The sequence below is a fragment of the Trachurus trachurus genome (assembly GCF_905171665.1).
Source record: "Trachurus trachurus genome assembly, chromosome: 23".
NCBI classification, from domain to species: Eukaryota; Metazoa; Chordata; class Actinopteri; order Carangiformes; family Carangidae; genus Trachurus; species Trachurus trachurus.
The window spans coordinates 17089844-17106250 of NC_139912.1; the positions used below are offsets into that span (position 1 = coordinate 17089844).

The 16407-nt window shown below is 42.5% G+C and overlaps 1 protein-coding gene across 2 annotated transcripts in view; it reads right to left on the reverse strand.

The window, feature by feature from the left end:
- Positions 1-275: 275 nt before the first annotated feature.
- rerg (RAS-like, estrogen-regulated, growth inhibitor) overlaps positions 276-16407 on the reverse strand; it is a gene marked incomplete at both ends in the record, with an annotated part of 37197 nt that continues 21065 nt past the window's right edge. Inside the window, 3 exons of one of the 2 annotated variants that reach the window (XM_083999080.1) lie at positions 276-686; positions 3844-3917; positions 13243-13299. In XM_083999080.1, coding sequence (XP_083855206.1) covers positions 276-686; positions 3844-3917; positions 13243-13299 — 542 coding nt within the window. The remainder of the gene's footprint in view (positions 687-3843; positions 3918-13242; positions 13300-16407) is intronic. The other variant, XM_083999081.1, reaches the window with a different exon arrangement.

Below are 16407 nucleotides of genomic sequence, written 5' to 3' on the forward strand. Positions count from 1 at the left end.
TGAAAGGAAAGAAGAGGAGGACTTCAACATATGAATGACTCATCATTAAAACATCTCATATTTCACCAGTATAATTTTTATCCGAATGATCTTGAGTGTTTGGATGAGAAATAATCCACAACATCATCAGGCACCTTTTCCAGAACGAGGAGTTGATGGGAAACGACCAGAGAAGAAGTAAAGAACACATTCCACATCAAATCAGTTACACCAGTCTATTCAGAGCCAACATTTACATGTCAGAGATTTTCTTTTTGTTCCCGTGAGGCTCGTCCCTAGCTGCTGATTTTGGTCAGCATTTTGTTGATGGCCTGTTTGACGTGCGTGGTGGAGCTGCGGCGCCGGGCCTTGCCCTGCACGGCCTTGCGTCGCCTCACCTCGCGGCAGAGCTCGTGGAAAGCCTCGGCCACCGTGCCGGCCTCGTCGGCGCACGCCGAGCACTCGTAGAAGGCGCACGCCATTTCAGCCGCCAGACGCTCGCCCTCCTCCGTGCCGACCTGCCTGACGTGGTCCAGGTCCGACTTGTTGCCCACCAGGACCAGAGGGACGTTCTTTGGCTTCTTCACCTCCTCTAGGAGACTCCGGAGCGGCACCACCTCCTCAAAGCTTCCTCGATCTGTGATGTCGTACACGATGACAAATCCATCGCCCCAACGCATGTGACCCTCCTTCTGCTGGACGTCCTCCTGAAATCAAGACAGAGACCTCAGCAAGGAAAACCCTGAGTTCTGAAGAGCAGTTTGAGAAGGTCTTTGTTTTCTTCTGGAGGATGCCACTCTCATGCTTGTACTGTCAATACAAAGATATGGAAACTTATCACAGCATTATTTTGTCTAAGGCAGGAGATGGGGGACAGTTAGTCCAGCTCTGTGTGAGGCTGTGCCCATTATGTTATAAAAATATGGATCATTATGGAACAGGATTAGGGCCACTGAGTTTCAAGAATTCTGACTTTAAACTCGCTTTTTTTTTTTTTTTTTTTTTACAGACTGTAATCGTCTTCCGCAGATCATGAATTTCAAGAGTTGTTCAATTAAATTCAGTATTTTAATCAGAGGATTCACTATAACTACCCAACTTGGTTCCTGTTTACATCAGCTGACAGTGAATTGAATTTACTGCACAGACAGGAATCAGTTGTGCCATCTCACGCCCAGCAAGAACAAAACATCCCAGCATCTCAGACTCTTCTTTTCACTTCAGTTTCTCTTTTCAAAACAAGTTTAAAGATTAAAACTAAAAACAAGGTTTAAATGTGACAGTCAGACAGCTGTATTTTCTTTTCTTTTTTCTTTTTTATCTCAGCCAGGATCATACATGTGAGACATGTAGTTTTTTGATGGAGAATTATGTGTTCACTTCCTGACTCTCTCTCAGCTTCCCAATACCTACTGAGGACAGAAATTAAATTCTCCAGTCATCTGAGGAACGTCAACATCCCGGCATTTGCTTCTAATTTGATTACGGTTCAGCAGAACCCATCCTTGCAGCTGTAACAGGACTTAAGTGTGAGTGTATCAGACTTTAAATCCTAGCCTGACTGGAGGGGGGGGGGGGGGCTCACAGATTCTCATCTCAGTTATTGGTAGAGGAAGCTGAAAAAAAAAATACTACATTCCTCTGGAGGAAAGACGAGACAGTTTGACGTTTGTGTACCTGACCGACTTCTGAACCTGGAATTTATGAGCTATAGCGAGAGGACTCCACCTCTACAAATCATGATGGAGTTAGCGCCATACTTTGATATAATCAGAGTCAGGAGGGCTCCGACATCCACTGCAGCCACGTCTGGAAACATCCAGACCTCGTCCCAATTCCCTGAGAATAGACTGCAATCTAATGAGAGAGAGATGACTTGGCTGGAGCGTCGCAGGGGAAATGGTCTGCCAGCAGAAACACCTACGCAGCGCTGCAGCATATTTATCCACAGTGAAAGCTTCTACCCCTCATGGCCATGTTTGTGTGAGTCTGCAGGAAATGACCATCTTTTAAGTACCATGCAATCACACACCCACTCCCACACTTTCTGACCTCAGCACCGTGTCCAGTGTACTGTGAGAATAATGTGGTTTCAGTGAAAGCAGCGACACACTGACACCTGAACACACCCACAGCTGCACTGTTAGAGACAAGTGGTGCTATCTCAACTGGCTGGTATAAAGTATGGAGTGTGCGTCAGTTGATGTCAGGACTTTTTATTTAGTCCCATGTGTTGTGTGTTTCAATTGTTTTTTATTTACCGCCCACATACACATATTTTCATTTTTTCCGAGTGACCTCACAATAATTTTATTAAAGGGATATGCCAACATTTTTTTTCGTGTCTTGCCTCACTCCCGAGTCCATGACAAGCAGATAGACCAGACTGCATAGACACCATCCTTTCAACTGTGCGTGCAGTAGCCTAACAAGGGAGATAGAGCCTGTATCACCCGTAATTAGCTAGCTCAAACGCTGTGAGTGTATCGGTAGTGTTAGCCTGCCTCCTACCCCCAGCCGAAATCAGCAGTCAGAAGCTGATTTCATTTTAGCTAAACTCTGTAAACATTTCAAACATTTTGAGGCGAGAAAGTAGCCGTTTAGCTCAGCTGTGTGTCGTTAATTTGTCTAAATACCAGCTGTTTACAATTTTGTTTGGACGAATTCGGCGCTACTCAAGCTAGCTGTTGTGACCAACGCACTTCCAGTTACTTTCACAAAATAAAACACCTGTTGCCCTTTACATACAGAAAACCATGATGATAGAATTTGTGCTTCTTTGAAATAGGAAGCTAACCTACCCTTTTGTCAGCTGTGAGACGAAGATCGGCCCGCCAGTTTCTGTTTAGAGTTTCTCTGATGACTTTAGGTGGAGGCAGGCTAACACTACCTATACACTTCCAGCGTTTGAGCTAAGCTAATTACGGGCGATACGGGCTCCCCCATGTTACTGCACGCACAGTCGAAAGGATGGTGTTTATCTGCTTGTCATGGACTCGGGAGTGAGGCAAGACACAAAGAAAAAAAATGTTGCCGTATCCCTTTAAAAAGAAAAAAGAAAAACAGATTTTAAAGGTCTCAATAAAAATAGGGGATGAGAAAAATAATAACCTTTTTACATTACATAAGCACAATGTGCAAATAAAAAAAAAAGTGATCCTATAACTCTGTGTGAATACTATTTGAGTAATATACAATGATTGCATAATTGAAAAGTCTAAAGAGGAGGAAGAAGAAGAAAGGGGACAGTGGGGAAAACCACCAGGCAATAAGGTCGATGTGACTTCCATTATTTCCGTCTGTGTTTTTGAGTAATGTGAAAGTTGCTGTCTTCATGTCAGGCTCACTCAGTGACACTGACTTTGAGTCATGGGTTATGTTGGACTGCAGCTTAGCGCAGATTTACCATCGTCACATACTGTAGATGAAATAAGAGCAGAGGATTAACAGAGTCCTGTTTTTCTGTGGTGTTGCTACAGTACATTTTGAACACAATATTTTTTGCATTCAGTGGTGAAACGTTTATTTTTATTTAGCATGTTTTGGAGACTAAAATGTGGGTTTAAGGCCCCAGCCCTGCAAATCATAATTTAATGTGGACATTACACAAACTGATAACGTGTGAGTCCTATTGCATGGTCTTGTCACACCCCTCTTCCCTACTCCTACTGTCACTATTTAATACCACAGATATATCATTTAGTTTATCAGTGTAACTAACCTCAAATTGATTTATTTAGTTTGTATTGTGGTTACATCAAGTTCTTGTGTACCTTTGAGACAGAAATGAAAGCTTTATATTTTGTGTCAACTCCTCATATGTAGGCTATAGATCTGACAGTATGGTGCAGTCATATTTCTCACCTGCCCTGCAGTGTCCAGAATCTCCATGGTAACAACCTCATCATCAATGTTGGCTTGGTGCCGATATGTGGATTCTGTAAGACACAAAAAGACACAAAAGGTTCATCCTGAGTCATCATCTGATGACACTGACCATCAAGCCCATGATTCAGGGTTAGTTCATCAGATATCAGGGCCGTGTGTGTGTGCAACAACTTGAAGGAACATGTTTACTGAAATGATGTTTAAAGGAGTATCGCCACTTACTGTGGTGGTGGGGGGGTCTGAGTCCCAGTGATCCTGGGAGCTGTGCTGTCTGGGGCATTAGGCCCTGGTAGGGTCTCCCCGGACAGACTGGTCCCAGGGGAGGGGCCAGACTAAGAGTAAAGGCCCTCTCACACTGGGGACGTATTTTTTGTACAAATAATTTGCGCGTCAATATAAATTTTCAAATTCTGGTTTTCATCACGGGTCCTTTCACATCGACCGCAAATGTTTCGTGGTGGAAATGCAACAATTTTTTTTTCGCAGCTGTCGATTTTTCTGAGCTTTTGCCCGGCAAATAAAGGAGGTACGTCACAACAACAATGTAAACAACCTGTGTCTCTCACCAAAGATGGTTTAAGCAATAGAGCATCTTTGCTCTCACCATCTGTCTTTATACACAGTCCATGTTCACCAACTGGTCTTGTTTGACAAGGGACACAACCTTAACAAAGACCACAAAATGAAGGACAGTGATCAGACAGTGAGCTGCTGTGTTGGATATAGTAAAGTTGGTAAGAAGACGACAGTGGAACAGCAGGTGTTTGGGGTGCTGGGCAGTTACAGTGAACTCACAATACATGGTTTAGACCTTGTAAAAACAATAATGTGGCCTCAAGGACAAACTGACTGGATTTTAGTGGCTAGAGGTCAAAGGTCAGAGGTCAAATTCACAGTGACCATGGAAAAACTTGGTTTTAACAAAGTGTGGCCAGCTGCTCCCTGACTTTACACATTCAGACATGTCATGTGTCTTCCAAATGTCCCCTCAGGTGTGTGATGTGGATGTCGCCACCGTTTAGTCATTTTCCTCGTTCCTTGGTTGCTTTCTGGAGCCGAGCCCTTCAGTCTGTTTTAGCAGGCTGTTTCTGGGAGATGATGATCGCTGTGTGACTCCTGCAGTGACCTGACATGACCCGGGCCTCCCCTCTAACTGGCCCCAAATGCAGAATAAGAGCTTCTTATCCCTCTCACAGGAACACAGGTGTGCACTGTGACTGTGACCTTTCCTTCCACCTCAGACAGCACAGGAGATTTCTTTCTTTTTTGGCTTTTTCGCCTTTTATTTGATAGTACATAGTGATATAGACAGGAAAGGGGGAGGCAGAGAGAGGGGGAATGACATGCAGGAAAGGTCCGCCCGGCGCAGGATTCGAACCAGGGACGCCTGCGTTGAGGACTGTAGCCTCTACATGGGGCAGCCACTCTAACCACTGCGCCACGCACCGCCCCAGCACAGGAGATTTCTAGGAAAACACTCACAGAGAGCAGCAGAGGCTATGAGATCCCTCTGGAAAAGACTGCACTGATTCTGCAGGATCCTTCTCCACCACAGGGTTTAATCCAGCTCTTTCTCAGAGAACCTTTGAGTCATGCCCTGTCTGTTCTCCTGCCATGTCTTGATGCACGCTGCATTTTAAACCAAGGCAGCTTAAAAGCCTTGCTCCATTTACAACCACAGGAAGTCCAGAAAAAACGTCACTGGCTACACAGTGTTCTTTCCATCACTGAACTGTTTCTGTGGGCAGTCGCACATGCAGCACGACTTCATTTTGCACTTGTTTCCTCCTGATATCTGAATCTTAAGATTTATACTTAACAGTTCAAGTCTTGTTCCTTCTTGTTGATCCTTGATTGTATTTCATTTAAGTGTCTGGTTGATGATTTTGATATGAACAGAAGTGATTGTGTTAAACCAGCAAATCATATGGTCTCATATCAATCAGTGATCCCTGAATCTTATCAAATGAAATTATGTATTGACAGACTTGGAAAATATTTGGTAACACTTTATTTGACGCCTATCTCTATAACTCATTATAACCATTATAAAATGCTCTATGATGTGTTATGCTTATTGTTATAAACTCTTATGATAATTTATGAGTGTTTATAATGATAGTTATGCACGTTTATAAGCCAATTTACAACACATTCTAACTATATTTATAATACATTATTGATGTGGACATTGTCAACGAGTTACTAACAATTGTAACGTATTATAATACCTAACCCTATAAGTCATGATAAAATACTTTATAGTGTGTTATGCTTATTGTTATAAAGCATTATGATCATTTATGAGAGTTTATAACTATAGTTATACGGTGCTATAACTGCATTATAACTCATAAGTATGGTCATAATGTGTTATACTGTAGAGATAGGCATCAAATAAAGTGTTACCAATCGTTTTTTGTCATAAGTATAAACAATAAGATTAGGGTTCTGCTTTGGGAATATACTGATTGATAAAAGAAACAACATAAATATTATCTAATAACAATGTCTGACTACTGAAAATGAGATGCAGAGAGAGGTTTCTGACTGTGAGAGGTGCAGAAAGAGTTGGACCGGAGGACCTGACAGACAGATGTTCAAATTCTCACTGAGGAGACAGTTTAAAATAGCACGTCTGCCCACAGCGTCCCAAGTACGCTCACTTCTCCAGGGGATAAACTGCATCCTGTGACGCCAAATGAAATGTCACTGAGAGCCGGCGTGGGGATTTATAGCTGTGCAAGGAGCATCTCCGAGGGGGAGAACCACAGTCTCACACAGTGCACCGGCCTATTTCAGTACCCGTCACTCTGTGAGACAACAAACAGCACCCAGTGTGTCCATGTCTGTTTGTTTCTAAGTGCACAGACAAGGGGCGGCCCAAGGTGATTTAACCAGCACTACTACTCTTTCTTTCAGTCTTGGGGAGATACAAAAGCAGTAATTTTCCTGGCAGCGAGTAATTCAGCCTTCAGAAGTCAGAAGCGCTCGGTGCCTGGAGGCTGTGTTAACTTGGCAGAGAACGGAGGGAGGAAGTGTCACAGCAGGGTCCGAGCATCTGAACTGGAGACAGCAGTCAGTTCAACTCCTCCAGTATCGACACCTGCTTTGTTGTAACTTCCTTCACACATATTCATAATCACTACACACACGTTATGCAATATTAAGGCGAGACACTGCAGGCAAAACATTGTTTTTTTCATGCACCAATCAATTTTGAGATTTTGGGCTATTTTGCTTCCTTATCATCATCGTCTTCTTTCAGAATAGTGGAAAGAAATGGTAGAAAATCCACATTAAGGTGGTTATTTGACTTCATTTTGTCTCTTTCATCTGTAGATTTCTCCTAAATTCACCAAAGGTTAACATGCTACTGCGACAAACTGTGCCTTGTCTGTTTGTCATGTCAGGTATCATTGTAGAGTCCTGTCTCTCCTGAACAATGATCAGGGATTCAAAAATTGTAATTTCCTCCATATTAGCAACCAATCGTAAAAGTACGAATGACAATAACAATCTAAGTCTTTAAAGGCCGTTTTCTCAAAATGAGTTTTTCCTCAGACTCTGAGCTAGAAATCTCCACCTGAGTAGCACCTACAGACACCAAACCTTCCAGTGTTATACCTTCTATTCTGAAGGTTTTTACAGAGGGGTTTGTTGATATATCATTCACAGCCTGATTTATACAACATTTTATTCTATTAGGTCTGGTGACAATATTTTCTCATTAACAAGGTGATAAAAAAAGAGATATGCAAAAAAACTTCTGACTCTAATACTGTATGTCAACAAAATAAAAAATTTTTTGAAAGTGGCTTTATCCACTGTTCAGATTCCTGCTCTGCAAATGTATGCAAATTAACACATATTTAATTAGATATTGCCTCATTTACATAATTAAACATAAAATTTGACAAAACTTGTAATACAAAAAATATTTGTCTTAATCTAAGTAATAAACTGGGGAAGTTTCATGGTGATGTCTGTTAGTTTACCCTATTTACCCAGTGTCTCACCTTAAGCACAGTTAGTTGTTGTTGAGGAACCAAGCTTCAGTAGAAGTTTATCCTCTGATCCAAATATTAGATTCAGTGATTCTCTGTTGTTGTCTGTGGGACGGAAATAACTGCTGCAGTGTTGTGACCATCTGCACAGCTCCTGTTTCCCATAATACTTCAGGGATGAGATCCAAAGGGTCATCCTGTAATATCTGGGGACTTTGTGCACACTTGCAGCATTACCCACGACACATAAACACACGGGCGGCCTTAGTTTTTTTTAGTCTTGCATAATAATAATAATAATTGTTGGCCAGCAATACCAGCAATAAATCTCACTCTTGGACACCTCTGATGTCCCTTTGTTGGCATCAAACTTAACAAATGTGTGCTTGTTTGGAGAGTGATGAATGCAGATGAATGGTGAGCTCACTGCCTGTAATCGTGCACTTATACAGCCAGCTCCCTGCACTCACAGGGTTTTAATAATGTGTAGACTACTTCATGGGTAATTTTAGAACGGCGGTGTGATTGGCCACAGACAACCTCCAGCCGTGCTGTTATTCCCATTATGAACCTCGAGCTGTGCTCTCTCGGTTGTGACGCCAGCTCTTGTGGTAACCAAGGAAGCAGTTATTGCTCTTTTCCTGCTTTCAGAAACATGCAAAGTGGCTGGAGTTCGTACAATGCACACATAAGACACACACAGCAACACAAAAAAAACATATGCTGTGTTCAGAGGGAGGGACAAGAATAACACTACCAAGCCTTTGGGATGACAGCATTGTCCCTATACTTATATTTGAGTGAACACTAAAGGACCTGATCTACTAAAGGTCTCTGTGTGTAGACACTTGAAATCACCTGCAAACAAATGTGCAAGCTGGTTTACTAACAGTGCTCACTGAGGATTGGGTTTTTCAAATGTGCGAAACAACCAGCACTGTCCATTTACATCTTTGCTTTAATTATAAAGCATATTAATTGCATAATTAATATTCAGTATGGGAATTTCTGCCAAGGTGTGCAAAATACTGGGAGGAGAAAATGTAAAGAGCATGATTCAGCACATACAGTGTGATTTACTAAGGCTGGAATCAACGGCTACTGTATGATTGTGACTGAATTTAGTTGATGGCTGCTGTCTGCAACAATCCAATGACAGAAGAAAAAATAATTCAGACATACCATCTCTCAGCCATGTCATTTTGGAGCTGTTGGATGAACTAAAGGCTGATTTTGGAGTTTCCAAAAGACAACAAAAGCCGGTCCTCAGGTGTTCTGTCTTAAGGCCTAAAGGCTATATAACACAAACCATGGGTCTCCTTGGATGCGCACCTCTCCTCCCTCTCCAGTACCTGGCTGCTCAGCTCTGGGACCAGGAGTGACCTCATCACTGACCCACCCTCTTTGGTTCCTCTCACCAGGGAATTTAGGGCCGTTAGACCAGATACAAGCCCCGTTTCCACTGTAGGAACTTCAGGGTAATTTTACGGGGCAGGGGTTGTTGGTGTGTGTCCCTCAGAGCAGCCCCGAAAAACTATCAGGTAGGGATTGAGAGTTACTCGATGCTGATTGGGTTAACTCGGAGTGGGATGTGATGCCAACAAAAAGCGCAAAAACAGGCATCAATTTTAAAACGCAGCACAAAAGGATCATTAGAACATCTCATGATAACACATAAACATGCAAACCTTTGGTAAGTCAGGCCCTTTATGTGGGATCTCAGATGAAGCTCTGTGCTTAGAGTGACATCACATTAGATCATCCCCGTGTGTCTTCTCAGAGGTAACTGAGTTAGTCGTGCTGGCCGGACTGTGTGAGGCCCACATCATGCACAAATACTACACTTACTGACAGATATGGAGGAAGTGGTGATAGATCAGTGTGCTGACACAGTCAGTTATCTGTCAGTCCGGACTTCAAGCCCTGGCAAAAATATTAAATGTCTCCATTTCCTCTGTTGCCAACACGTTTTATGCTTTGTAGATATGTCACCAAAAAAGAGACATCACAGCTCAGAGGGTGGCTTCAGTGAAAACTCTGAGTCCTGGCTTTCTATTCTAGAAACCATGTGTAGGTTTCTGTAACAGTATTTCCATTGCTGTACATAAATGGAATACATGTTGAAATCATTGATACTACATTTTTAAACTTTTATACTCATGTTTTATCTCAAAGATATTTAGAGTTCTTTTCCAAAACGCTATAAATCCATTTTAATAGTTTTCCAGAAAATGACATTTTTTACCTAGACCCACCCATTTTGTTAATATTCAATTTATCCTGTTAAAATGATTGTTGGCTCAGTCTGGACATGTTGAACAATGATTATTAAATCAAACAACAATATTGTTGATTAAAAACTCAAAGTTTATTTTATTTTTTCTCAAAACGCTATAAATCCACATTTAAAAAAACAAAAATTGATGGTTTCTGTCTTGAAAAACCAACCAACATGACATGAGAACATCACTGAGGTGCTGCGTGTCTCTCTCTCTCTCTGTGTGTGTGTGTGTGTGTGTGTGTGTGTGTGTGTGCGTGCGTGCGTGCGCGCACGTCGGGGGGAGGGAGGGGGGCGGTAATGATGTCTGTCTCTTTACATGTTAAACAAAGAGAACTATGGACTATGAAAGTTTTAATGGTCAAAATACAGACGCTATCATGATGTGAGCACATGTTGCTGTAAACAAAACGACGTCTTTGCTGTAAAAAAAAAAAAAAAAAAAATCGATTGTTGATTCGGAGGACACGCGGCGTTACAGGCGGGGGCGGGGCTCGTACGGTATGCGGGGGCTGTGGGGGTATACTTAACGGCACAGTGTCCACCACATAAACAGATACAGTAATTAACACAGAACCCAGAAACTACTGAATGAATGACTGAAAACAGACCTGGGTTCAGAGCACCGCCATGTTGGACTGCATGGAGCGCTGCTCATAGAATTCTGAGGAGAGGGAGGAGATGTCGCGTTTTGGCTAAAAATAGATTTGGCGCTTATCGCGGTTTGGAGGGAAACTGCATCTTGCGGTGCCTTTTAAACAGGGAAATGTAGCGATTTGACGTGATACGTTGATGGAGCAGTGTAATAGGCTCAGTACACAGCAAAATGGCGTGACAAACTCATTTTTTTTAAATTTGGCGTTTATCGCGTTTTGGAAAAGAGCTCTTCTAAATCCCAGCTGATCCTGGGTCAGAATCTGAGTTACAATCACAGATCTATAAACATCTGCCTGACCTGTTTCATTTCTAACTTCATCTTCTACAGCCGATTCCAGCTTTTTAAATCAATTAAAGAAATTAAGGTCTGATAAATGATGTGTCATAAATGGCATTGAACAAAATAATAGTTTGAACTAACTGACTTTACCCACCAGACTCTTTCACTGCTGCTGTTTTTTAAACGTGCCTATATGGTACACATTCATTCATCTGGCTCCACTGGATTCTGTATCCATCTGTTGCCATGGTGAGTGTTGGTGCGCTCCTCACCTCACGCATGGGATTAACTGAGAGCTCAGAGCTCAGATATTCCTATGAAATATCTTGTTGATCTCTCATTCACAGTATGGACAGTGGACACCAGATTGTGATCATCATGTTGTTAGACAACGAGACGACTGATTCAAAAGGAGAATACGTTCAGTCCATTTGTGTTTTTCTAATTGCACTCTGACATGTTCCAACCAAGCAGGAAATGAAAAGAACTTGTACTCCGTAATTACACTTTATGGAATCGACTCATTTGCCATCACTATATAAAAAAAGACCAATTGTTTGCTGTTCACTGCTGAAGGTAGCTATGTTATCTAACACCGACTCTCTCCGTTCAGTTCTACTTTTTTCTCCTGGGGTCTTTATTGATTTTGTTCTATGTCACACAAATGAAGGATTGGTATATAATTATCAATCTTTTTATGTTTTTTACATTTTGTGTGCAGTTTTATTTTGTGCATGGTAACCTGGTTTTGTGATGGCACTGATTATTGCAATACGGACTGTGAAAAATAAAGGGAGTGTTGGAGAGCAGGGGTAGCACAGTGAGCACTGGTACATCACAGCAAGAAGACCAGGGTCCATGGGTTCTCTGCAGGTTCTCCAGCTTCCTCCCACAGTCCAGAGACATGCACTCTAGGTTGACTGGCAACTCTAGATTGCCTTTAGGTGAGAATGTGAAAGTGTGTGTGTTGTTGTTTGTCTCCGTGATAGACTGGGGTGCTGTCCAGGGTGAACCCTGCCCTCGACCTACGTATGTCAGCTGGGATTGGCTCCAGCCAAGCGGATAAGTGGTACAGCTAATGGATGGATGGAGGTTGGAGAGCAACAGCCATGTCTCGTGGTGAGAGGAGCAGAGACAGCTGACAGGAAGAGGGATGGAGCTGAGTGTATTACAGAGATCAGAGGTCCAGCTCTGGCCTCGCTGATTTTATTCTTCTTTTTCTAAAGGAAATATTGTTTGACTGGGATCATCCGGGTCCTATGTTCCCCACTTGTTATGGAACTGGGGAACATAGGACCCTTTTTCTAAAAAAGGGTCCTATGTTTCCCACTTTTCCCCAAAAGGGTCCTATGTTCCCCGCTGTGTCCGGAACTTTTGTTTTTTTTGGGGGGGTATTTTTGTATCCAGGTATTGTACCTACTGTATAGCAGGAAGTGGAGTTGTGAGTGACTTGGCATATTTTTTGCCTATTTCTGAGTGAGAAGTTGAGTTGTGACTTTGAGTGAGAAGTGTAATTGTCCCATTGGTTGGGTTTAGGCAATGAAGAAAGGAGTTGGTTAAGTTTAGTAAAAAGACCAGGTAGAGGCTAGACAGGCCAGATAGATAGAGAGAGGAGAACATGGGACCCTTTTTTTGAAAAAAGGTCCTGTTCCCCGGTAACAGTGGGGAACCCTTTTTGGGAAAAACAGGGAACAGAGGACCCTTTTTCAAAAAGAGGGTCCTATATTACCCGATCGGGGAACATAGGTACGCTCCCGTTTGACTGACTGCTGGATGTCACGTGATGCAGATGGAGCTTCCTAACTGGTTGTTGCTCTTTTGAAATGGATTGCTGTGACCAGTCTCTGTTAGGGAGCCTTCACAACAGCAGTTGCCAACATTTGAAGCAAACAGCTTCTCAAGGTGGTCCACCATGTTTCTTTTAGTGGTCTCAGTGGTCTGTGAAGAATGCAACCAGTAGACTATATTGGACTATTACAGGTGGATTTCCAGGCGAGCTGATTGTCATGATTTCACAGAATATTGCTCTGTTGCTTTAACTCTACCACATGCAGTTAATGTTTCAGTAACTATAGAGACAGGAGCAGTAGTAGCATAAGCAGGGGTCACAGTGCTGAAGATAAGAGAAAAAGATGTGTGGTTGGTTGTCTTACCGAGCGTAGGGTCGTACTCCCAGATGAAGCGTCGGGTCAGAAACCTCACCACCAAAGCTGCAGACAATCACAGACACAGACATGTTCAGAATTTGAACGCAGCTTCATGGTTATCAGAATCTACCCAGGAGGATTCATTTCAAACAGGATTGTAATTTACTACACACTGAGCCTTGAGTGTGGATGAAAAATAAAGCTGTGATAATAACGGTGCTGATTATCTCAGGCTGAGGACCTGATACACACACGTCTACTTATCCTACCAAGACCCAAACCACTGTGATATCATTTTCATCTAAATGCTAATCCTTATTTGAACATTTCCAAATCATTAAGCCAGAGTTCAAAAAGCCTCCAGGTTCATCACCAGCTGTTTCTCTCTCATGGGCTGGTTAGTGTGAGCATCAGCCTCCATCAGATAGAAACAACATCCCCAGCAGGGCAGTGACTCACTGCTTTAATGGTTTACCATCAACAGGCAATCTCCTGCACGGAAATGTTGATCTCCTTCATTTAGACTAAATTAGAAGGCCATCATCTGTGCATCACCGTCTGTTAGAACCTGCACACACCGGTTTGACACTGAACACTGAATCCCTTATTCAACACGGGACAGAAATCTCATCTCTTGCTTGTGAAGAAAGAAAGAAAGAAAGAAAGAAAGAAAGAAAGAAAGAAAGAAAGAAAGTTGGGTTAATTTGCTTCTAAACCTATGTCAACAAACACATTTACAAACCCTAACCCTATTAATTGTGTGCATAAAAACATGAGTAACCTTGATATCACCCACAAACAGATTTACAAGCTGACCAATAATGCAGCACAATGAGGATTGATTCTTTCAAACAGTTTCGTGTTTGTCTTAAAGGAGAAGTAAGTGATAAATTTGTGTTAATATAAGTCTTAAATAGTTATATCTTCCGACAGCAATCACTTACATAGAGTGTTTGGACCGAAACACGGGTCTGTCAGTCACTCTGCTCTGCTCTGAGCCGAGGAGAAAACATTTCTCGTATCCTACAGTTTTTATCCAATGAGGAGAGAGAACGGCATGCAGGGCTGTGTGTGCAGCCAAGGGACGCAGTGAATGTGGTGACGTAGGGACGAGGACTGTTATGGTGCGTTCAAGGCAGCCCGTAACTCGTGTTTTTCCGACCTGTGAAGTTGTACCATTTCGATCTGGTACGAGTTCACGGGTCGGAAGTTACGAGTGGCCGTTATAGTGACTTTCACAGGTAAAACAGGTCGGAAAAACACGAGTGGGTTGCCTGGAACGCTACAAAGTCGTAAGTTGTGACTTGAAGCTGTAATTTACGGTTTCAAAAGCCTGCCTGGAACGCAGCATTAGCCAAAACGACCGGATCACTTACTTCTGCTTTAATGACCTTGTGTGAAAAAGGAGAAAATGCAAAAAGGTAAATGTAGCATGTATTGCAAGTCACCCAGCCTGAAAGCAAATTTCTGAGATTGTGCGTGTCTGTGTGACCATGGCATTTACAATCTCCTTCACCAGAGCACCAACCATCAGAGCGGGTCAGCTGGAGGCCAGCAGGCCGAGTGTCTCACTTTAACACTTGTGCCACAGACAGCTCACACTCCATGTGAAACAAAGTTTTGTTGTTAATTCCACTTGTCAGCCAATCATATTTAGGGTTGTTTATGGATTCTCACTGGTTGGCAGGCCTCTCCTCAGCGGTCAAAAGAACGTAATGCAGTAGCACAGCTAACATGATATAATACTCAGTTAGATAACAGAAAGTGGCCAAATTGGTTACTTTGTTGTTAAATGTTTATAGTTAGCTTCATTAGCTCGTACTGTATGTTAAGCTAACATGCAAAATTTTCTGCAGAGCTGAACTGACCAGTGTGTTTCCATGCTGTCACACAGGGAATAAAAACCTGGTCAAAAGCTGAAGAGAGCTTCAGTCCTTGTTTCACACAGCACAAGACTGATTGGGAATTATAATGATTATGGATGCACAGTGACTGACAATCCATCCTAAAGTAGGCTACTGCAGACTGAATTTTGTTCCTGCAGCGACTGCTTATCGTTGTAGGATCCAGTTACCTGCTCACCACAGAAAGTGACCAGCACAACACTGGTTAGAGGTATCTCTCCCCTAGCAGAGGTTTTATTATTATTTAGTTTGGTCTTTTGTTCTTCACTTTATATCTTGTGATCTTCATCTGTTGTTCTTCTTGTACAAACATTTACTTTCTCACAGATACTCTCCCATAGCATTTCTTCTTCTTCCCTGTAGCTCAACATGTTTATCTGCCTCCTCTAATACCTCTGATTCCATTTGACCAAATTTCATTTTGTGCTCTCTTCGGTGGAAACCATCAAAAAAAGCTAAACTTTCACTCATCTGTTGTCATTTACACAATTATTCCAAGTTGAGCACCCATGAAAACCACACCAGTCAAACTACCAATATGTTACGATGCACATGCAGTGATCTGAGTAAACTTGGACTTTGTTTGTTTGACTTTTTCACCAGTTGTTAGATGTACACTACCACACACCAACAAGAAAGTTTTCACACTAAGAATCCACTTATCCACAAGAGCTGTCATGTGCCTGAGTGACTCCCAATGGGCCTGAGTGGTCCACTTGAGTCCAGGCCGGTGTCTGTGTCTTTGTGTCTTATTGAGCTGCTGCCTATGAGAGGGACACAAAGGAGGGAAGAGCTGTGCCACTGAACTGGAGCAAAAAGCATCATCTATCCATGCCAGGACTATTTTCTTCTCATAATCAGCTACAACAAATAAGGCTGCTGGAAAACTAATTATGTTATGAGAGGGTACATTTTCATTATGGTACATTCACACCAGGATTTACATACACCACTGCCACTCACTAGGAGTGTTAGCGTAAATGGACAGGCAGATGGTAGTTGGTGTCCTGCCGAGAGACTGATCCTACAGTATACCCAACAGGTCATGGTGAACAACGATGGAAGCGGCCGTCATCTGGACACAGCTCCTGGAGAAGGTGGGGAAATTCGCTGAGCTGTGTGCTCCTCTAGATTATATTATTTATTTATTAATCCAGACACGACGGCGTTTGGTTTTCTGATTTATCTCCTCCTCGGGCGAATATGCATGAGTAATGCATGTTACACAAATATAGTACTCCCCTGGTCAAACTCGCACGAGAAGATT